Source organism: Microcaecilia unicolor, chromosome 5 (assembly GCF_901765095.1).
Source record: "Microcaecilia unicolor chromosome 5, aMicUni1.1, whole genome shotgun sequence".
NCBI classification, from domain to species: domain Eukaryota; kingdom Metazoa; phylum Chordata; class Amphibia; order Gymnophiona; family Siphonopidae; genus Microcaecilia; species Microcaecilia unicolor.
The window spans coordinates 146,455,730-146,480,227 of record NC_044035.1 but is presented as its reverse complement, the minus strand read 5'-3'; the positions used below and the strand labels follow the sequence as shown (position 1 = coordinate 146,480,227).

Sequence of the window (24,498 nt, the reverse complement as noted above, 5' to 3'; positions counted from 1 at the left end):
CAGCTACTACCACCATTACCTTCGAAAAGGTTCGAGGAGCTGTGGCGAGGCCAAAAGGCAAGGCCCGGAACTGGAAATGTTTTCCCAACACCGCAAACCTCAGAAACTTCTGGTGCGGGGACCAAATTGGTATGTGCAAGTAAGCTTCTTTCAGGTCTAGAGACGTGAGAAACTCTCCTGGCTGTACCGCAGCAATGACGGAGCGCAGGGTTTCCATGTGGAAATGCCACACTCTCAGGGACTTGTTTAATTCTTTTAAGTCCAGAATAGGGCGAAAAGACTCACCTTTTCGCGGCACCACAAAGGAGATGGATTATTGGCCGTAGCCATGTTCGGCGGGAGGTACCGGGGACACGGACCCTAACTGAATCAGACCTTGCAAAGTCTCCTCTACCGCCGTCCGTTTGGCGGCAGAACTGCATCGGGACTCCACAAACACGTCTCTTACTGGGGCGTTGAATTCTATTCTGTAGCCATCTCTGATCAGGTCCAGAACCCACGGATCTGAGGAAATATTGGCCCACTCCTCGGCAAAGAGGGAAAGACGTCCTCCGATGACAGGAAGCGAGGAGGGGGCCGGTGTACCATCATTGAGAGGGTCGCCCCTGAACTCCAGGCCTAGAGCCGGTGGCTGCGGAACGCTTGTCCGAGCAAAAAGGAGTTCCTCTGCTGAAAAACGGGCACGAGAAGTGAACCCAGCAGAACGCCCCGGGCGGTACCTTCTAGCTTCACGGAAGCAAGGTCTATAAGAGGAGTGGACCGCCTGGCCCTTGGAGGAAGGCCTCGGCCTATCTTCGGGCAAGCGCTGGGGTTTAGGATCTCCCAGGCCTTTAACAATTTTTTTTTCAACTCCTCACCAAATAGGAGAAGGCCTTGAAAGGGCAACTTCACCAACCTTTGCTTAGAGGCCATGTCCGCTGCCCAATGTCATAGCCAAATAAGACGGTGAGCCGCCACTGCTACTGCCATTTGTTTAGCCGAAGCTCTGACAATATCATAAAGTGCATCAGACAAAAAGGACAAGGCCAACTCCAGCCGCGGAGCCACATCCGAGAAGGGCTCCACTCCATCTCCGGGCTGATCCTCTGCCTGTTGCAACCACGCCAGGCAGGCTCTAGCAGCATAACAACTGCAGGAAGGAGGTGCACCAGAATCTGAAGGGGAATTAGCCCTTCTACACTTTTCTTTATGCCAATTATCAGGGAAAATAGCCTCAGCGGGCAGTCCCAGGCCAGAATCCACCAGGGGGACAACAGAAGGGGCCTCAGACGACCCTTGAGGGAGAGCTCTTTTCAGCATGTATGCTTTATGCAACAACAACACAAAATCAGGGGAGAAAAACTCGCCCTGGGCACCCAGATCCTGTCCGGGGCTAGCCGCTCCCTGAATAGCCTCAATTCAAGGTCCCCCCCCCCCCCCAGGCTCAGGGCTCTCCGTCTCTACGGAGGCCGTGCCATGCGGAGAATTCAAAATGGTGTCCGCTGCCAGCTCTGAGCGGGAAGGATCATCGCTCGTCATGCTCGGGCCAGCTCTTACACCTGTACAGCACGATTTACAGAGCCCCGCTGCTGATTTGCGCTTGCCACATCGGGAACAGCGCTTTACATTCTCTGCAGCCATCGCCGAAAACGGCGGGAAAATTGAAAATGGTGGTTTCACGCCAAAAACGCCCCAATCGCGGGCCCACCCCGGAGGAGTTAGAAAACACTCTTACCTCACCAGACCGAGTATCACAGCTCCGGTCCCATAGAAGAATCAAAGGAAAACCTCTGTTCCATTTTTTTTTTTTTTAACGTTGTGAGAAAAGCAGAGGTAATAAGAACTCCGGAGGCTCAGATGAGTGGGAAAGGCAGGGAAAGGCGAACCAATGTGCCTGCATCCACTGAATGGGAAAGGACAGGGATAAGCAAGCTAATATGTCCACATCCACGGGGGCATGGGTAAGGCAGGAAAAGGGCTAACCTATGTGCCTTCAAAGTGAAGCTGCTAGAGCCTCTAACACCCCGGCTAACAACTGGCAAGCCAGGAGCCACCCCCAGGCAGATTTTTGATGGAGCTCGAAGAAGCTGCAGCCACCCTGCTTGGGGAGATAGAGAATACTGAAGAGGCAGTGGACTGGCTGGCCATGAGGCACTGTGAAAAGTTGAGTGCTCTCTATCTCCCCCTGCTGGTTGATGGACACAACCTATACGTAATGGCTTCATCTGCTTGATGACAAGGAAACAGGTGATGACCTCCTCTATTCTCCTGGTTGAGGGTAAAGACTGAGGCAAAGCAGCTCACATTCTAGAGATAAAACCATAATTGCATTGATGCTGTCGAGAAAAATGTTTCAGCTTCATGTGATTGTACCTTTTAATTTACTCTATTCTGCTGCTATGTATTATATATTTTCACTGCTAAAATCTGTTTCTCTGTTTTGTATCTGTTGTGATGGCTCTCTGCTGCCCCATGTGAACTAGCCATGAACCCCGAACCAGAGCTGTTGTGCTGGGTCCCTGGATCCCATGGTGACCCAACAGCCATGCTCTCAAACCAGAACTGTTGTACTGCTTTCCTGCTACTGCTCTGGCTCCAGGCTGCCTGTGATGCCCCAAACTGGTGGTGATATCAGCTCCTCCTGCCTATTTAAACAAATATCCATGGCATTATTTAATTGCACCTTTTAATTTACTCTGTTCTACTGCTGTCTATAGTATATTTTCACTGCTGAAATCTTTTTCAATGGCTGTGTTGGCTCCCTGCTGCCCATGATGACCCAATTTGCCATGCCCCCTGAACAAGAGGTGACAACCAGTTCCTCCAGCCCATTTAAACAAATTAATCTGTGACATAGCTCCACACAGAAGGTGTGACACCAAGAAGCAGGACTTGTTCCTCGAGTGATCCAGTATGAGTCCAACCTCTTCCATGTTTTTGGTTTGTTGAAACTCTGCTTTTTAATCTATTCTATGCAGCAGTTTACTATTCCTATTATCTATGGCTGCCAGTTGTCTCCAAAATGGCACCCTTATGCTTGTCCATGGGTAAGAACTCTAATTAATTATCTTAGTATTAATAAATCTGATTTATATCCTTCTACCATGTCTATAACCCCAGGGGAACACCGAGATTAAGCTAAGACTTTTTAATGTGAGATCTAGTAAAAAGTAAGGGATTATTAAATGACCTTATATAAGAACATAAATGTTCAATTTTTCCTAACCACGGAGACCTGGGGAAGAAGCTTCAAGTTTTACTTCAAGAAAGAGTCATTTTTTTTAAATTAATGCTTTCAGTGTAAATCTTCCAACATCACATTGAATCTTGCTAAATTCATCTTATATACAGAGTTCCATTTGAGGATGCCTCCCATCCTCCCAACTGTACCATTCCCTGTCCAACTCCCCCCCCCCCCCCTCCCTTTTGCTTATGAAAAGGAAATAAACATATGCATAACTCCTCTACAGTTCAAGTCTCCATATTTTTTATACTGTGTGCAACTGACAAACTTGTTTGTGCCACAGGTTGATGAGACTTTTCCCCTTATTTTGTATAGACACTCTTCACTGTGTGTGTTTTTGAGATTATCAGTACCTAGTAAGCAGTGGATTGGATCTGTGCTAATTATTACTGGGTAATTCTATAAATCAGGCACTTACACTAATGCATTTGTGTAAATGTCAATAATCTGCCTATTATATAAATACCTGTGTAAATGACACAGTGGGTATTTGCAAGAGGCTACACAAGTGTGGAACATTTAGGTGGATAACTTACTGAATACTGTAACTTCCATGTGTCCCTGCCGCATTTAGGCGCTTACACTTGTACCAGCTCACGATTATGCTTAATTTCTATAAAGGAACTTAGGTACCTAGGTTCCGTTATAGTAATGCTTTTCAATCCAGTCCTATAAATGGAGGTGCCCAGTTTAGAATTATCCCTTAGTAATCCAGAGTAGGTCTCCAGCCAACCTGACTCTTACTAGGGTGGACAATTTACCAACTCTTACTAGGGTGGACAATTTACCACCTCAGCTACAAGAAGACATAAAGATGTTCATATTCAACTATTTATAATGACCCAAACTATTTAGATGATGTTTATACTCCACATTTTGAATGCAACAGGAAATAATACCAATGTGGACAGACATTGGAAGGCTTGTTACCAAGAGACTGAACCTGTATATAATATGTAAACTGCTTTGGTTGTACCACAGAAAGGTGGTATATCATGGGGCTCAGTTTCAAAGCACTTAGACATACAAAATACCATAGAGGCATATTTTCAAAGCACTTTGGGAGGCTAAGTTCCATAGGTTTCTATGGAACTTTGGGAGGCTAAGTGCTTTGAAAATATGCCTCATAGTAACCTATGGTACTTTGTGTGACTATGTCCTTTGAAAATAAGCCCCCAAATGTATTATATCCTTAATTGTACAATGAGAGAAAAATTACTCTGTTTACAATCATCACATTCTACAATACAGTTTGTAATTAGTGTAACCAGCACACATTCTCCTTCCCGGAACATTTTATAAAGGATTAAAAACAAAAGACAATAAATTATATCCAAAGTAAACAACCAGCTATTTCATACTTCTACTGCCAGTACTACAACACAGAATAGTTCTAGCCAGTGGCGTTCCTAGGGGGGCTGACACCCGGGGCGGATCATCGATGTGCCCCGCCCCCTGGGTGCAGCGCCCCCTCCCCCCGGCGAAAGGACACCCCCCCCCCCCCCGTTGCACACCAGTGGCATACCAAAGGGGGGGCGGTGGGGGCGGTCCGCCCCGGGTGCACGCCGCTGAAGGGGGGGGGGGTGCCGTGCGCGCCTGTCCTTCGTTCGTTCCATGCTCCCTCTGCCCCGGAACAGGAAGTAACCTATTCCGGGGCAGAGGGAGCATGGAACGAAGGACAGGCGCACATGGCCCCCCCAGCGGATTGCACCCAGGGCGGACCGCCCCCACCGCCCCCCCCCCCCCTTTGGTACACCACTGGTTCTAGCACATTGTGTGATGGGAAATGTGTATTATTACTTTGATAACTATTACACGTTAGGGTCACACAGTACATTGTTTTATGTACTTAAAGCTACATATGTGTAATCAAAAAACAAAACTTTTGTCATTATCAGGCTTACTTTCGAAAGAGAAGGATGCCCATCTTTCGACAAAAATCGGAAGATGGGCGTCCTCAAAGGGTCATCCAAATCAGCATAATCAAAAGCCGATTTTGGGCGTCCCCAACTGCTTTCCGTCACAGGGACGACCAAACTTCACGGGGGCATGTCGAAGGCGTAGTGAAGGCGGGACTTGGGCGTGCCTAACACATGGGCATCCTCGACCCATAATGGAAAAAAAAGGGCGTCCCTGACGAGCACTTGGACGACTTTACCTGGTCCTGTTTTTCTTACGACCAAGCCTCAAAAAGGTGCCCAAACTGACCAGATGACCACCGGAGGGAATCGGGGATGACCTCCCCTTACTCACCCAGTGGTCACTAACCCCCTCCCACCCTCAAAACAATATCTTTAAAAATCTTTTGTGCCAGCCTCAAATGTCATACTCAGGTCCATCGCAGCAGTATGCAGGTTTTGGTGAGGGCGGAACAGTTTTAGTGGGTGCAGTGCACTTCAGGCAGGTGGACCCAGGCCCATCCCCCCCTACCTGTTACATTTGTGGTGGTAAATGTGAGCCCTCCAAAACCCACCAGAAACCCACTGTACCTACATCTAGGTTCCCCCCTTCACCCGTAAGGGCTATGGTAGTGGTGTACAGTTGTGGGTAGTGGGTTTTGGGGGCGGGGGTTTGGGGGGCTCAGCACATAAGGTAAGGGAGCTATGTACCTGGGAGCAATTTCTGAAGTCCACTGCAGTGCCCCCTAGGGTGCCCGGTTGGAGTCTGGCATGTCAGGGGGACCAGTGCACTATGAATGCTGGCTACTCCCACGACCAAAAGGCTTGCATTTGGTCGTTTCTGAGATGGTCGTCCTTGGTTTCCATTATCACTGAAAATCAGAAACAACCAAGTCTAGGGACGACCATCTCTAAGGAAGACCTAAATTTCAGGATTTGGGCATCCCCGACCGTACTATCAAAACGAAAGATGGACGTCCATCTTGTTTCGATAATACGGGTTTCCCCGCCCTTTCGCCGGGACGTTTTGCGAGGACGCCCTCACCAAAACTTGGGCGTCCCTTTCGATTATGTCCCGCCACATCATCTTAGCAGTGAGCTAACTGTATATCATCTACTACTAACAACTTAAGAGAAATTATGTTGATGAAGTAGATCCTAAATGGAACTAGCTAAACATAGCACTCAAGGTACTGAGCCACTATGTAATAAGTTATTTTTTTTTTTACTTTCCCTATCCTCTTTCCCAAACTGCATCTTCTCTCTCACTCATCTCACTCTTCCACCTTCTTTTGCCAGTTTCTCTCCCTTACTTTATCCTGTTTCAAACTTCCCCTCTTCTAGACTTCAATTCCCATTTTCCAATCAACTCCAAGTACGAATCCTGCCCTTCAATATCCCCTTTTTTGTGTGCCTTTCTCTCACTTCTTTTGCCAATTGCCAGTTCCAAAATTCTCTTGATGCTCAAGATTTCATTCCTAAGTTCTCAAAAACTAGAACACTGGAGAGAAAAACAAGTTATTTATGTAGCCAATCTCCATCCTGCTTACTGGAGTAGTGCTTCTGTTATGAATATTCCTTAAGTAACCCGAGGGAGATAAGAAAAAAGGGTCTGAGCAAATGCAAGCAGGTAGCTCCACCAGCCATACCACTGATAGCTCCTCTTTTTAGTGGCCAATGAAAGGCTTTCCACTGGTTGTGCACCAGCATCAGAATTCCTCGTTAGGTTGCATCTTTTACCTGAAATTTGAAAGTGTGCATGAAATGTCACATACTTGTGTTGCATGACTTATATTATGTGTTGCCTTCATTTGGTGTTTAAAACAGCCATATATGGATTGACACTAAATTTTAGCAATAACCCTCAGGTAAAGGATTTTCTCTCTCTCTCTCTCTCTCTCTGAAATTCAAGGGCTGACTTTATAACAATTAGTTCACTATTTAGGTAGGATCATTAGTTCCTAAATTAGTATGTTTAATTGCCAGTATATCAGGATTGTTTCAGTAGAATTCCTTATGTCAAATACTTAAATGTCAGCAGTGTAAAAAAGGGCACCAGCAATAGCACAGCTGCTTCACAATGCTACATTCTTTCTGGAAAAGTATTCTTTCATTAGCTACATAATACAATACTGATGTATTGATATAATTGTGGAATAATCTCTATTTCTTATTTATTTCATATTTAACCTATTCATTAGAACAGTGGGCTGAGAACCAAAAAAGCCAGAGTTCAAATCCCACTGACACTGTTTGTGATCTTAGCCCTCCATTGTTTCAGGTACAAAAATTCAATTTGTGACCAATGGACTTTCCCGCTGAAACGTTCTTTCTTCCTGAGGAAACTATCTACTTCAAACCCCAGTCAGGTTTGAGAACCCACTATATATAAAGAAAAGCTGCAGACCTCATAGCATATCCTGAAGACAGCCAAGGCTAAGAGAATATAGTTTATAAGCCCTCTGGGGGACAGAAAAATACCTATGATAGCTGAATGAAATTCACCTTGACCTATTACTGGAAAGGCATGAGCCAAATACAAATCCCCTTCCCTTCTCCTTTCATGGCTAGCAAGCATACATTGTACAACAGAGGTGTCAAGCTCAAAGCATGCAGGTCATTTCCAACCCAATTAGCATGTTACTTGACCCATGGAAGACATGCATAATAGTGTGCACTTAACACTGTGCCGAACCAATCAGAGGCGAGGCAAGTCACTGGGTAGATGCCAGACTGAGACCTTGCAATGTACTCAGACCAGTAAAAATATGAATATAGTGCAAATAGTCAAACTGACCATGAGAGGAGATTTTGTTTACAAATAGGAGATTAGATATATGACGATAACATATGTACTGACAGTTATTTGAGTTTGTGTGCCTAACACAATCTACTATTTTGCTTTGACTGCAGCTGCTTTTTGCTGCCTTCAAGAAGCTGCTGCCCTAAGCAATTGCCTAGTCTTGTCTAATTGTTGGGCCAGCCCTGACTCCACTGGTTAGAGGGACACTTGGTTGCTCATAACAGAATAAAAGAATTAGAAACATGACGCTAGCCTATTAGATAGGGTCCATTTTGCTAATGCAATACCCAGTCTGATGGGAACAAATGAGATGAACAACTGTGTAAATTTTCTGATGGATTATGTTCTTTTAAGATGACAAGTGAGAGCTCATTTTCAGTCCAGAGTCAGAAGGGACTTCTCAATTGGATGTTTGTACTGCTTAGGATAAAACAAATGCAGCACTATTTCTTCACACACTTGAAAGCGTTTGACCATTTTTAGCAGGAATCTAGGCTGAGTAAGTTGTGCAATTTTATGATGATTAAGTTGAGAATAAGGTTCACAACTGACTAAGGCTTGAAGCTAACTGATTCTTACAGCTGAATTAACCACTACTAAAAAGCATAATCTTCAGAGCTGAGTATTCCATGGGCTCAAAATTGAAGTTTCATGAGAGATGTGAGGGCCACTGAGGTCACATGGCACAGGAAGATTTTGTATTAAGAAGCCCTTTCCTAAAATCTAGAAACAGATAGCCTCTGAGAAGGTAGGGCACTGTCTATGGGGACATGATAGGCTGAGTGCACATTGAACTGCACTCTAATAGAGGATGTTTGAAGCCCTAGGTAATAAAGATGACATAGGTACTGCAGCATAGTATGTGCTGGAAACCAAAAACAGCCATTATTATTAATGAAACACTGGAGTGAAAACCTTTTCCATTTAAAGGCATATGTATATCTGATGAAAGATTTTCTTGTTACCACCAGGATTTCCTGAATGGGAAGAGACAGACCCAACGGAGACAACTAGGAAATGTTTGATTTCCATGTGGTCAGGCCTGATAACTTTAGGATGGGATTTAGAAGGAAGCCTCCTTTCTGTGCTATCACATTTGGAAATGTTTGTCACCTGACAAAGGAGTAACACATCGATATGAAAGCCATGCAACTTCTCCTTCATTAATTGGTCTTCTCTCGGCTAGATTATTGTAAATCTCTCTACTCTGACTTTCCCTAATTCATCATTTATAAATGGTACAGAACACTTCAGTAAAGTTCCTATATGAAAAAATAATTGACAGGGTCACCCCCCTTCTAAGACATAAACATCTGTTCCCTATATCATAACGCATTCCTTTTAAACTTTTTATAGTTGCACACCAGGCCTTGTAGTCCTTCTTTTCCTCACAATTCCCTTATTCCTTATATATCCACTGGCACTCTCCATAAGAACATAAGTATTGCCATACTGGGACAGACCAAAGGTCCATCAAGCCCAGCATCCTGTTTCCAACAGTGGCCAATCCAGGTCACAAATACCTGGCAAGATCCATGTTAACGTAACCTCCTCATTGTCCCATCATTCCTACGTATTCAGTTAGACCACACACGTAGCTCTCACTTCAGTGTAGTGGCCCCTGCACTATGGAAACATCTCCCCCTGGACATTCAACTGAAACCTTCGTTTAAAGAATCTGAACAGGTGTCATGTCCACTACCTCAACGCAAGAGGCGTCCTCGGGCTGCGCAGAGTTCCGTTGACACGCACACTTGACTGGCACAGCCCTGAGCCATGTGTGTGTAGTTTTTCTCTGGCTGCAGGCTCCTTGATTGCTCTGCTTTCATGCACCTGGCTCTGCTCTCTCTGCCTGGCTTCCAGGCTCCTTAATTGCTTTGCTTCCATGCACCTGAGTCTGCTCTTCCTCTGCCTGGCTTCCCTTGCTTCTCTCCTATTGGTCTTCCAGTTCCTCCTTCCCCTGCTCTTGTCCTATGGCTGTGCCCCTTCTCCCTGCTGATGTCAGATGCCAGCACTTTATCAGCTGAGCTCTCCCTAGACTCCTTGCTTCGGCTTCTACTTTGGTAGGTGTTACTTGCTCAGTAGTGTGCTTCTCCTCTACTTTGTTCTTCGTTGCTGACTCTGCATGTACCTGGATTACTTTCGTGTCTGCTGCCTGCCTACTGACTCTGCCTGTACCTGGATCACTCTCTTCCCTGCTGTCTGTCTGGCCGTCACGTTCATCACCCCGCTTCCTGCTCCATCTCATAAGCCCTGCAGGCTGCTCACACCTAGGGGCTCAACCTCTGTGGAATGGCACTCAGCACAAGTGAAACCCGGGGTTGTCCAGCCGCCAAGCAGAGCCTGGTCCGAGTACCGGGCTCGGCAGAGCTCTATTTGGTACAAAAACTCACAGGTCTGAGAACAGGCCTGAAAAATATATTTTTTTTTCACAAAGGCTTTCCCCCCTGATCAGCTTCAAACGTTTTTCGCTCTAGCACTACCTGAAACCATCCTCTCATGGTTTTCACTGAACGGGAAAGTCATCATTATTTGGAACTTAATGTGACTTAAAGGTAACTAACACAGGTTGTCTTGCCCAAAAACAGCATTATAAAAGTCACTGCAGGTTACACAGTAATGAGATGCAAAACATGAAGTGTGGTATTCTTATGGATAGAAATTCCGCCACGAAAGGACAGATGAAGAAATATTAACAGAAATTAGGAAAGCAGGCAAATCAGGCAACAGTATAATAATGGGCGATTTCAATTACCCTAACCAGAGAACACAAAGTAAGGAAATCGTAGCATCAAAAATCACATATAACCAAAAAACAAGATACTACTCATCCCCTATTTCTCAGTGTGCCCTTACTTCAACAAGATTAAAAAAAGAGATCCTCAAAGCTCCAAGAAACTGTTCTCTAGTTGAAGCCAAGTTCCAGAATGCTCACCAAGAATGGCAAAAAGAGCAGGAGGTCCTAAAGGAAAGTTTAAGGGAACAGCAAGCCCTGGCTCTACTCCAGAAGCAAATGGAGAATAAGCTTGCCACCTCTGTAAGGGCATAATTGGAAGAGGCCAAGCAGGAAGTGAAGCAAAAGGAAGTGGAGTTGGCCAAGATGAAGGTAATTTTTAAGGAAATGGGCAAATGACAGCAAACACTCACAGGAGAGCTGAAGGGGAGTTTGAACCAGGTAAAGGCTTGGCTGAAAGAACTTAAGTGCCAGATTGTGCAGCATACGGATATACACAGAGGAAGCATTGGTTTTGTCGGTTAGAGTAGTAATTTGTTCTAAATCTTAATCATTGTGTCATTTGGAGGGGCTGGTTATAGGGACTCACTGTATTCTGATGTTTTCACCTAGTAAAGGGCCATCAAAACAGACATTATGAGTATCAAGTGCTTAACAATCAGACATATAAAACTATTTATAAGTACAGTTGAAAATAAATCATTAATTAGGTTGAGACCTAGAAGCCTTTAACATCATTTATTCCTGTACCTACATCAAAAGAAAAAGATGGCATGTGGGAACTTGCTCCTTTTGTTTTGTAAATTGCAGTGGTACATTATAAAAATGCACTTGCCCTTTTTTATTACTACTATTTCACAGAGAACGTATTGAATAATGAGTGAAGGGTTTCCTTCATGCAGAACTGTCCAGAGTCAGTCTAAATTTACTAATAATGGCCACTTCAGCATACTATAAGCTGCCAAGATCATACAAATTTAATTATGTTCAATGGAAAATAAATCAGTTGGCTCAGGCTGCTTGCTAAGTGAAATTTCCATCTCTGTTTCATTATTGCTACCAAGTATTACATATTAAGGGCATTTGTTTTAAACTTTAATTCATTTAGCCAGTCCTTACATGCACATGTTTTTGCTTTTTAAACTCAAAGGTGAATCCTAGGTATAAACTGTTTTGTTTCTGACTTTACTTGTTTTGGACTGCTTTGGATCCTGCTGAACTGTACATCTGCTGTCTAGGATTCTGGAAGATGGAAATGAGAAAATAAAATTAAGTTTTGAATATACTCTGTAGAAACTATTGTTTACTTTTGCAATGTGTGTATGGATGCCTGATCTAATGTGTACATGTCTAAACATATGGCTATGATTTCTGAACACGCGGCATCAATAAAGGACAGGCTTTTAAATACCCAATTGGGTATATATGTTAATCTCTATTTTGTTAAATGTTTCAGACTTATTTATCTACTTGCTCCCATGATATAATTGAATTATATTATTCTGTTTCACTGTATTTTCAAATGCAAGCAACATGAAAACTAACTCGAAATAATCTGTTCCTTAGCTGGGCTCTAATATTACCATATTGAAAATGCAACCATACCATGCCTCTGTGGTTATGTTCCACTAATAAGTTAAACGATTAACTGGCTTTCTAAAAAGGATTATATTATCTTTGGGTGCATGACTAGGAACACAAATATATACTTATTTATTCAATATCACAATTCTTCATTTAATGGAGAAGGGGGTAGAAGGAACACTGTCAGGAACTCCAGGGAGAGAAAGCAGTAGAACCAGAGGAAGGGAAAAGAAGACTTATTTTATTAATACAGCTTTATAAGGCATTTTATATTTGTTATAAACAAAGTTGAGGGATATGCGCCACTGCAGTAATTATTTTCCTGGATACTGTGATGCATGTCGAGAGGTTGACCAGACTCAAGTCTACTATAATGGCAAAGATGGGATAATGCAACTGTTAAAAACATTTTAAAATGTCAGTGTTTCCAAGGTTTCCATAAGTGTGCATGTAGTTTATGTTAATGCAGGACAGACTGTTTACTTAGAAATCCATTATCAAGTGCATTCTAAGGCATTATTTAGTGCCCCCCCCCCCATGTCAACTCTAGGCCCCCCCCCCCTAAAATGTCAGGTCTGGCTATGTGCCTGGTCCCAACATCGTTAAAATCCTGTTTTCCATTAAGCACAAGGCCCATAAGAATTCCTCCTCTTGTCAGTTCCTGAACCAGATGCTCCATCAAGCAGTTATTTAATTCATCTCAGAATTTTACCTCCCCAGCTTTTCCTGACATATTTATCCTGTTGGCATTTGGGTAATTGAAATCACCCATTATTTAACATTTCACTTACTCATTTATAGTTCACTCATCCTTTTGCTTCTGAGTGGGTTACAAGAAACAATCAATCATAAAATATATTAAAAGATAAAACAATCAAATTCTACACCCACAAAATATACATAATATCAGCTCATAAGCACCATCATCTTTGGAAGGCCATGCTGAACAGCTATGCTTTTAGCTTTTTACGAAAGGGGAGCATATCCTGTTTAGCTTTCAAATCAAATGGTAAACTGTTCAAATTTTGTACACCAAATACTGGAGGTACAATGGGCAAAATTAACAGAAATGCCACACCTGCATCAATCTGATCCACCCTAATTGCAATATAATCCTTAGTCCCAGAAATACTTGGCTGTGAAGATCAAGTAAAGGTAATCACTATGATTCTCCGAGGACAAGCAGGCTGCTTGTTCTCACTGATGGGTGACGTCCACGGCAGCCCCTCCAATCGGAAACTTCACTAGCAAAATCCTTTGCTAGCCCTCGCGCGCCCGCGCGCACCGCGCATGCGCGGCCGTCTTCCCGCCCGAAACCGGCTCGAGCCGGCCAGTCTTCTTTTGTCCGCACTCGGTACGGTCGTGTTTTCGCCGTGTCGAGCCCCGGAAAGTCGACCTCGCGCGTCCAATTTATTTTGAGCGTGTTTTTTTTTTCCTTCGGGAAAGTTTTCTCTTTGTCGGGAAGTGCTCCGGAAACCCCCCGCCGGGTTTCGTGTAAATCCTCCCCGTACTTCCAGCTTTTTGCCCCGGTAAGTTTTCTTTCGTCGTCGGGGTAGGCCTCTTTTTGGCCTCGGTCGAGATTTTTCTCCCTCTAAATTTTGGTGCTTCAAATTTCGCCATTTCGGCTTTTGATTTCGCCGGCGTGATTTTTCCGCCCATGACATCGAAGCCTTCCAGCGGCTTCAAGAAGTGCACCCAGTGCGCCCGGGTTATCTCGCTCACTGATCGACACTCGTCGTGTCTTCAGTGTCTGGGGGCCGAGCACCGCCCTCAGAACTGCAGTCTGTGTTCCCTGCTTCAAAGGCGGACTCAGGTAGCGAGACTAGCCCAGTGGAACGTGTTGTTCTCGGGCTCTTCGTCGGCATCGGCACCGGGATCTTCGAGTGCATCGACGTCGTCAGCGTCCAGACCATCTTCCTCGGCCGCCCCTGCATCGAGTGCATCGAGACATCGGGCCTCTGCATCGGCGCCGAGACATCGGATAGCTGCATCGACGTCGGTGGTACCAGGACCTCGTCTGCTGATGTCGTCGGACGGTGGTGCATCGGGTGGAGTGCAGGTGAGGGCTGTCCATTCCCCTGCTGGTGGCGGTGAGCCCTCGGGTGGGTCTCCGCCTACCCTGAGGGCTCCTGCGGTACAGCCCCCCCGAGATCGACCTTCTTCAGTCTCGGCCCCGAGGAAGCGACGGATGGATTCGACGTCCTCCTCGTCGGTGCCGGGGAGCTCCGGTGACATGCTTCGGAAGAAATCGAAGAAGCATCGACACCGGTCTCCTCCCCGTGTCGGCACCGAGAGCTCTGGGTCGCCGAGGGATTCGGCACCCAGCAGGCATCGGCACCGAGAGGACCGCTCACCCTCTGTTCAAGAGGTGTCGATGCGCTCCGCTCTGGACAGCCCGGAACAGCCTCCACGCCCGGAACAGGTACTGACGTCGACGCCTGCATCGACCTCTCAGCCTTTCTCTGCAGCCACTCTAAACGAGAGCCTCCGGGCCGTTCTCCCAGAGATTCTGGGAGAGCTGTTGCGCCCTACCCCTCCGGTACCGGCGGTGCTTGCGCCTCCGGTACCGTTGAGCGTGGCGCCGGCTGGCCCATCGCCCAGGTTGAGGTCCCCGACGTCGGTACCGCGTGCGGTGCCGACCGCGGCCACCTCCCAGGAAGGCTCCCCGACCACGTCGGCGGAGGGAGCTTCGCCGATGCGGGCAAGGGAGTCTACCTCTCGACGCCCCCATCGTGGACGGGGTTCCACGGAGTCGAGCAGGGCGAGGTTGCAGACACAGGTCCGGGAACTCGTGTCTGACACCGAGGGTGAGGCCTCGTGGGAGGAAGAGGAAGATCCCAGATATTTCTCTGACGAGGAGTCTGAGGGTCTTCCGTCTGATCCCACTCCCTCTCCTGAGAGACAGCTTTCTCCTCCCGAGAGTCTGTCTTTCGCTTCCTTTGTCCGGGAGATGTCTACGGCCATCCCCTTCCCGGTGGTTGTGGAGGACGAGCCCAGGGCTGAAATGTTTGAGCTCCTGGACTATCCTTCTCCACCTAAGGAAGCGTCCACTGTTCCCTTGCACCATGTCCTGAAGAAGACATTGCTTGCGAACTGGACCAAGCCATTAACTAATCCCCACATTCCCAAGAAGATCGAGTCCCAGTACCGGATCCATGGGGACCCAGAGCTGATGCGCACTCAGTTGCCTCATGACTCTGGAGTTGTGGATTTGGCCCTAAAGAAGGCTAAGAGTTCTAGGGAACATGCTTCGGCGCCCCCGGGCAAGGACGCTAGAACCTTAGACTCCTTTGGGAGGAAGGCCTACCATTCCTCTATGCTCGTGTCCAAGATCCAGTCCTACCAGCTCTACACGAGCATACACATGCGGAACAATGTGCGGCAGTTGGCGGGCTTGGTTGATGCTCTTCCCCCTGAGCAAGCCAAGCCTTTTCAGGAGGTGGTCAGGCAGCTGAAGGCGTGCAGAAAATTCCTGGCCAGAGGAGTTTATGACACTTTTGATGTTGCGTCCAGGGCCGCTGCTCAAGGTGTGGTGATGCGCAGGCTCTCATGGCTGCGTGCCGCCGACCTGGAGAATAGAATCCAGCAGCGGATTGCGGACTCGCCTTGCCGTGCGGATAACATTTTTGGCGAAAAAGTCGAACAGGTGGTAGAGTCTCTCCACCAGCGGGACACCGCATTCGACAAGTTCGCCCGCCGGCAGCCTTCAGCTTCTACCTCTACAGGTAGACGATTTTTCGGGGGAAGGAAGACTGTTCCCTATACTTCTGGCAAGCGTAGGTACAATCCTCCTTCCCGACAGCCTGCGGCCCAGGCTAAGCCCCAGAGCGCTCGCTCTCGTCAGCAGCGTGCGACTCAGCAAGGCCCCGCGGCTCCCCAGCAAAAGCAAGGGGCGAGCTTTTGACTGGCTCCAGCAGAGCATAGCCGACATCCAAGTGTCAGTGCCGGGCGACCTGCCTGTCGGAGGGAGGTTGAAAGCTTTTCACCAAAGGTGGCCTCTCATAACCTCCGATCAGTGGGTTCTCCAAATAGTCCGGCAAGGATACACCCTCAATTTGGCCTCAAAACCTCCAAATTGTCCTCCGGGAGCTCAGTCCTACAGCTTCCAGCACAAGCAGGTACTTGCAGAGGAACTCTCCGCCCTTCTCAGCGCCAATGCGGTCGAGCCCGTGCCATCCGGGCAAGAAGGGCTGGGATTCTATTCCAGGTACTTCCTTGTGGAAAAGAAAACAGGGGGGATGCGTCCCATCCTAGACCTAAGGGACCTGAACAAATATCTCGTAAAAGAAAAGTTCAGGATGCTTTCCCTGGGCACCCTTCTCCCCATGATTCAGCAAAACGATTGGCTATGCTCTCTGGACTTGAAGGATGCCTACACACACATCCCGATACTGCCAGCTCACAGACAGTATCTGCGATTTCAGCTGGGCACACGCCACTTCCAATACTGTGTGCTACCCTTTGGGCTCGCCTCCGCGCCCAGGGTGTTCACAAAGTGCCTAGCTGTGGTAGCAGCGGCGCTTCGCAGGCTGTGGGTGCACGTGTTCCCATATCTCGACGATTGGCTGGTGAAGAACACATCCGAGGCAGGAGCCCTGCAGTCCATGCAGATGACTATTCGCCTCCTGGAGCTACTGGGATTTGTGATAAATTACCCAAAGTCCCATCTTCTCCCAGTGCAGAAACTCGAATTCATCGGAGCCCTGCTGGATTCTCGGACGGCTCGCGCCTATCTCCCAGAGACGAGGGCCAACAACTTGTTGTCCCTCGTCTCGCAGGTGCGAGCGTCCCAGCAGATCACAGCTCGGCAGATGTTGAGATTGCTGGGCCACATGGCCTCCACAGTTCATGTGACTCCCATGGCCCGCCTTCACATGAGATCTGCTCAATGGACCCTAGCCTCCCAGTGGTATCAGGCCGCTAGGGGTCTAGAGGACGTGATCCACCTGTCCACGAGTTTTCTCGAATCCCTGTTTTGGTGGACGATTTGCTCCAATTTGACTCTGGGACGTCCCTTCCAAATTCCTCAGCCACAAAAAGTGCTGACCACGGATGCGTCTCTCCTGGGATGGGGAGCTCATGTCGATGGGCTTCACACCCAAGGAAGTTGGTCCCTCCAAGAACGCGATCTACAGATCAATCTTCTGGAGTTGCGAGCGATCTGGAACGCTCTGAAGGCTTTCAGAGATCGGCTGTCCCACCAAATTATCCAAATTCAGACAGACAATCAGGTTGCCATGTACTATGTCAACAAGCAGGGGGGCACCGGATCTCGCCCCCTGTGTCAGGAAGCCGTCAGCATGTGGCTCTGGGCTCGCCGTCAGGGCATGGTGCTCCAAGCCACATATCTGGCAGGCGTAAACAACAGTCTGGCCGACAGGTTGAGCAGGATTATGCAACCTCACGAGTGGTCGCTCAATTCCCGTGTGGTGCGACAGATCTTCCAGGCGTGGGGCACCCCCCTGGTGGATCTCTTCGCATCTCAAGTGAACCACAAGGTCCCTCAGTTCTGTTCCAGGCTTCAGGCCCACGGCAGACTGGCGTCGGATGCCTTCCTCCTGGATTGGGGGGAAGGTCTGCTGTATGCTTATCCTCCCATACCTCTGGTGGGGAAGACTTTGTTGAAACTCAAGCAAGACCGAGGCACCATGATTCTGATTGCTCCCTTTTGGCCGCGTCAGATCTGGTTCCCTCTTCTTCTGGAGTTATCCTCCGAAGAACCGTGGAGATTGGAGTGTTTTCCGACCCTCATCACGCAGGACGACGGGGCTCTTCTGCATCCCAATCTCCAGTCCCTGGCTCTCACGGCCTGGATGTTGAGGGCGTAGACTTTGCCTCTTTGGGTCTGCCAGAGGGTGTCTCCCGCATCTTGCTTGCTTCCAGGAAAGACTCCACTAAGAGAAGTTACTTCTTTCATTGGAGGAGGTTTGCCGTCTGGTGTGACAGCAAGGCCCTAGATCCTCGCTCTTGTCCTACACAGACCCTGCTTGAATACCTTCTGCACTTGTCTGAGTCTGGTCTCAAGACCAACTCCGTAAGGGTTCACCTTAGTGCAATCAGTGCATACCATTACCAAGTGGAAGGTAAGCCGATCTCAGGACAGCCTTTAGTTGTTCGCTTCATGAGAGGTTTGCTTTTGTCAAAGCCCCCTGTCAAGCCTCCTACAGTGTCATGGGATCTCAATGTCGTTCTCACCCAGCTGATGAAACCTCCTTTTGAGCCACTGAATTCCTGCCATCCGAAGTACTTGACCTGGAAGGTCATTTTCTTGGTGGCAGTTACTTCGGCTCGTAGAGTCAGCGAGCTTCAGGCCCTGGTAGCCCAGGCCCCTTACACCAAATTTCATCACAACAGAGTAGTCCTCCGCACTCACCCTAAGTTTCTGCCAAAGGTCGTGTCGGAGTTCCATCTGAACCAGTCAATTGTCTTGCCAACATTCTTTCCCCGTCCTCATTCCTGCCCTGCTGAACGTCAGCTGCACACATTGGACTGCAAGAGAGCATTGGCCTTCTACCTGGAGCGGACACAGCCCACCAGACAGTCCGCCCAATTGTTTGTTTCTTTTGACCCCAATAGGAGGGGAGTGGCTGTAGGGAAACGCACCATATCCAATTGGCTAGCAGATTGCATTTCCTTCACTTACGCCCAGGCGGGGCTGGCTCTTGAGGGTCATGTCACGGCTCATAATGTCAGAGCCATGGCTGCGTCGGTAGCCCACTTGAAGTCAGCCTCCATTGAAGAAATTTGCAAAGCTGCGACGTGGTCATCTGTCCACACATTCACATCTCATTACTGCCTGCAGCAGGATACCCGACGCGACAGTCGGTTCGGGCAGTCAGTTCTTCAGAACCTGTTTGGGCTTTAGGATCCAACTCCACCCCCCGAGGGCCCTGTTTGTTCTGTTCCAGGCTGCACTCTCAGTTAGTTGGTAAATTTTTTAGGTCAATCTCAGTTATGTCCTCGCCGTTGCGAGGTCCAATTGACCATGGTTCTTGTTTTGAGTGAGCCTGGGGGCTAGGGATACCCCATCAGTGAGAACAAGCAGCCTGCTTGTCCTCGGAGAAAGCGAATGCTACATACCTGTAGAAGGTATTCTCCGAGGACAGCAGGCTGATTGTTCTCACAAACCCGCCCGCCTCCCCTTTGGAGTTGTGTCTTCCCTTGAAGTGTATTGTCTTGCTACATACTGGACTGGCCGGCTCGAGCCGGTTTCGGGCGGGAAGACGGCCGCGCATGCGCGGTGCGCGCGGGCGCGCGAGGGCTAGCAAAGGATTTTGCTAGTGAAGTTTCCGATTGGAGGGGCTGCCGTGGACGTCACCCATCAGTGAGAACAATCAGCCTGCTGTCCTCGGAGAATACCTTCTACAGGTATGTAGCATTCGCTTTAAGTCACCATGTGACTTGGGAAGGGGACAAGCAGAGAGCAAGAAGATCATAAAGTAAACACAAGGGTCTAGCTACCTGGAGACTGTGACAAGCTTACATGGCCCCTCAAACTCAAGAGATAAAAACTGGATAGCCTTTCACTATGGGCCTGGCATAATATATCAATGTACAACTTGTATAGGATTTTTGCATGGTTGTGCACAGTTTAGGTCACTGAGTAGGTATCTCAGGGATTAGACTGAGGTTGTGAAATAACAGGATTAAGCAAATAAAACAATGTCTGCATTCCTGCAAGTGCCTGGCTGTAAGGTGTTTCTAGGGATCTGACAGTGGGCTGAAGCAGATTGCAAGCAGTAGCCTGTTACAACACTGCAGAGAAAATTTGATATTACCATTGCATTCATTGATCCATTCATCAAATCTCTAAAGATCATAAATAGATGTAGTCCAAACAAACAAAAAAACAGCCATTATAAGGTGAGACAGATAACTGGAGGGTCTCAAAGTTGGCCACAATTTGCCATGCCAGAAGCCATTGCTGCCCCCTCTGTAATCCCTTTAATTAGATCATAAAAACAGACTTCAAACAAAAATTTGTTAAACAGACCAGTATCAGTAAACTCATTCATTCATGATCCTCACAGCTGCAGCCTGAGGAATATTGCTATATTAGAGCTCAATATCAACAGAAATGATGTGTTAACTGTAGAATTTGATACATTTTGAAAAATGTCAACCCTGTGTAACGAATCCCACATAATCATGAATTTAATGGCCTTGGGAGTCTACAAAAAAAAAACTGAATGAGGTTCAAGAACTAAGCCCTTCCCTAACTCAATGAACCTCTCAGAGGAATTCATGCATAGAGAGTTGACTTTTGGTGACACATGACTGAAGTCAGCAGATACAATACATCCAGAAATTGGACCTCAATATAAAACAAAGAAACCAAAAAATAAAGAAAACTTACTTACTATTCTGATGTCATATCTGAAGGAAGAATGTCATTCTATAGCACTTAGCAGGCTCACAGGACTAACATTTACAAAAAGCAGTACAATTCAAACATCTCAGCAATATACCTGTACAATATTCCTGATAAAACCACAGCCACCTTCTATGTCCCCAATATCTGCTAGTTTAATGACATTATAGGTGTTACCTGACAAAAGGCTAGATTTAGTAAAGTGCACTACAACAATAATGTGCGTTATTAGTAAACAGGTCCCACTGCATAAAATCCAGTGGTAAATAACGTGTATTAATGCATGTTACCATACACTAACGTAATAGTACCCTTCTGTAAATCTAGTCCAAAGCCCTTAGTGCTTGACTGTCACCTCTTCAAAATTAAATAAAGGCTTATGGGAGGCATATCTTCAAACTTTAAGTCCTGAACCCAAGTTCACCAGAAATGCAGATACAGAGATCATTAGGTCCAAGAAGGGTCCATTTCAACTTTCCCCTAACAAGTGAAAATTCATGTGTTGCTACAGGTTGTTTTGTTTGAGAATGTGAGAAACCAAAACATGCATTACTGTATCATTTTCCTAAAAAAGCAAGTATATTGGTACTTAAGGATTTTCCAGTGCTCTCAAGCCTCCTACTCGTGTGAATGACTGTGTCCACCCTTTTTCATATCCTGTACATAACTAGTTGACTCCACCTAGATTAGTAAGCATGGCTTTCCATTAAATTTTCCTCTGCCACTTGTTGATAGCAAGATGTAGTTAACTCTATAACCATTTTGAAAGGAACTTTGCAGCAACCCTCAACTCAGAATACCCATTAAAGATGAACATGTTATTATTAGCTAGTAGGTTCTTTTGAGTGACATTTATTTATTTATTTAATTTATTTATTTATTATTGGTCCACACTTGTATCCCACATTTTCCCAGCTTATGCGAGCTCAATGTGGCTAACAAAGTTACAAGAAAATACAAAATACAACAGCAAAAAAAAAAAAAAAACATTAGCAAGAAAATCTAGGAGTGTATTTACTAAACTGTATTAGCTGTCTAAAGTGGGAATTATCATGCTCTAATTCCTGCATTAAACAGATAAAATAGAAAATGCATTTTAGTATGTGGAACAGGCAGATACTATCAGGCTCATTTTCAAAAGAGGACGCCCATCTTTCGACACAAACTGGAAGATGGGCGCCCTTCTCCCAGGGTCATCCAAATCGGTATAATTGAAAGCCGATTTTGGACGTCCCCAACTGATTTCCGTCGCAGGGATGGCCAAAGTTCAAGGGGGCGTATCGGAGGTGTAGTGAAGGAGGGACTTGGATGTGCCTAACACATAGACGTCCTTGACCCATAATGGAAAAAAAAGGGTCGTCCCTGACGAGCACTTGGACGACTTTACCTGGTCCTGTATTTCATACGAACAAGGCACAAAAAGGTGGCCAAAATGACCAGATGACCACCGGAGAGAATCGGGGATGACCTCCCCTTACTCACCCAGTGGTCACTAACCCCCTTTCACCCTCAAAAAACATCTTTCAAAATATGTCCTGCCAGCCTCAGATGTCATACTCAGCTCCATCACAGCAGTTTTAGCGCAGTGCACTTCAGGCAGGTGGACCCAGCCCATCCCCCTCCCTACCTGTTACGTTTGTGGAGGAAACAGCGAGCCCTCCAAAATCCACCAGAAACCCAACTGTACCCACATCTGTGCCCCCCCTTCACCCATAAGGTCCATAGTAGTGGTGTACAGTTGTAGGTAGTAGGTTTTGGGGGGCTCAACACACAAGGTAAGGGAGCTATGTGCCTGGGAGTAATTTGTGAAGTCCACTGCAGTGCCCCCTAGGGTGCCCGGTTGGTGTACTGGCACGCCAGGGTGACCAGTGCACTACAAATGCTGGCTCCTCCTACAACCAAAGGGTTTGCATTTGGTCGTTTCTGAGATGGTCGTCCTTGGTTTCCATTATCACCGAAAATCAGAAACGACCACGTCTAGGGACAACCATCTCTAGGGACGTCCATCTTGTTTCGATAATACGGGTTTCCCCACCCCTCCATTGGGACGTTTTGCAAGGACATCCTCAACAAAACTTGGGTGTTCCTTTCGATTATGCCCCTCTATGCTTTACAGTTAACATGGAGGCCATGACTGTACACTGTCAATACGGCAGGTAATACAAACAGTTGACATCACTTCAAAAGGCATAGTAAACAGCATTGCATGTTATCTGCCCTGCAATTAATGCACTGAAGCAATTTTGCCTCTGCAGTAACTGAACAGCAGCCCTCCCCAAAATACTGGAAACATCCCCAACAGTCAACGCAGAGATTTGCAGTTACCAAGCATCACTTCTGGCTATTTCCATGCAGTAATTGCAAAACCTACTGTACTTTAAACAGGGGCCTTAGAGCTAGATTTACTAAAGTTCACCATCATGTTAGAATGCACTATTAGGTCTCCCTGCATAAAAAGGGACCTGCAGTAAGTAACGCGCCTTTAAGCATAAACCTAACCCTTAATGATTTATTATTATGAGATTATCTGTTACATGCTTGTTCCCTGTCACATAAATATCCATAATGCCAATGGACCATCTTTTCCACAAAGTAAGCGGTAATTCCATCTATATACAAGGATTGTCTTCAACATAGGATTTTCTAACATATTGTAGTGCACCTTTGTATTACATATGTGTGTCCACTAGATATTCAAAATATGAGAAACAAGTGATTTTCATGTTTATATGACATAACCATCACACTTACAAAGCATTCTGCAGCGTCATCCATGATGCCCAACTGGAAACGTTGTTCATCCTGAAACGTCTTGGCCAGGGCACTGCGTAAAGCATCTGAGGGAAGCACTTTCTCATTACTGCACTGAAACTGGTTGAAGATTCCCTAAAAAAAAAAAAAAGAATTACTGAATGGCAATTTGTTCTGAAAAATATTGTAAGATGTCAAAAGCCAATAAGCTGCAAGATCCAAGACAACATGGTTTTACCAAAGGGAAATCGTGCCAAACGAATCTCATTGAATTCTTTGATTGGGTGACCGGAGAATTGAATCAGGGACGAGCTATAGACGTAATCTACTTAGATTTCAGCAAAGCTTTTGACACGGTTCCCCACAGGAGGCTCTTAAATAAACTGGATGGGCTGAAGATAGGACCCGAAGTGGTGAACTGGATTAGGAACTGGTTGACGGACAGAAGCCAGAGGATGGTGGTGAATGTAATTCGCTCGGAGCAGGGAAAGGTGAGTAGTGGAGTGCCTCAAGGATCGGTGCTGGGGCCGATTCTGTTCAATATATTTGTGAGTGACGTTGCCAAAGGGTTAGAAGATCTGTAACAGAGTGGACACCGCGAAGGGAGTGGAAAACATGAAAAGGACCTACGGAAGCTAGAAGAATGGTCTAAGGTTTGGCAATTAAAATTCAATGCGAAGAAATGCAAAGTGATGCACTTAGGGCAGTGATGGGCAACCTTTTGAGCTTGGTGTGTCAAACTTCGCCAAAAAAACGAGCATAACTCGGGTGGTGTGTCACTTCGAGAAAAAAACCATAATTTCGCGATATTTATAGTTTAAATAACAAAAATGTATAATTGTAATATATAACTGTATTTAATAAACCAAAACCTATTTATTTAACTTACCTGCTTAGTGACTTCTTTGTTCATCTGTCAGTCGGTTTCTTTTGTTGGTCTTGATATTATTTAACTTGTGTGGGGTGCCGTGAACTAAGATAAGTGAGGGGGAGGGGGAATTCTTTAACTAATCTGCCTATTAGTGACTTTTTTGTTGCTGAATTTCATTGGCTAAATCTTCAATTGAAGGTTGGTATTTTGTACACTTCAAGCCCAAGCAAGCACTACTAACTTCATCTTTCAATCTGTTTCTT

At 46.4% G+C, this 24,498-nt stretch overlaps 1 protein-coding gene across 9 annotated transcripts in view; it reads right to left on the bottom strand.

Moving 5' to 3' along the window:
* Positions 1–24,498, bottom strand: part of USP54 (ubiquitin specific peptidase 54) — a 479,705-nt gene that overhangs the window by 240,853 nt on the left and 214,354 nt on the right. For 8 of the 9 annotated variants that reach the window (XM_030203404.1, XM_030203402.1, XM_030203407.1 and 5 more), the window contains one exon: positions 23,365–23,499. The exons of the other annotated variant lie outside the window; for it this stretch is intronic. In XM_030203404.1, the coding sequence (XP_030059264.1) occupies positions 23,365–23,499 (135 nt within the window). The remainder of the gene's footprint in view (positions 1–23,364; positions 23,500–24,498) is intronic. 9 annotated transcript variants of the gene reach the window in all.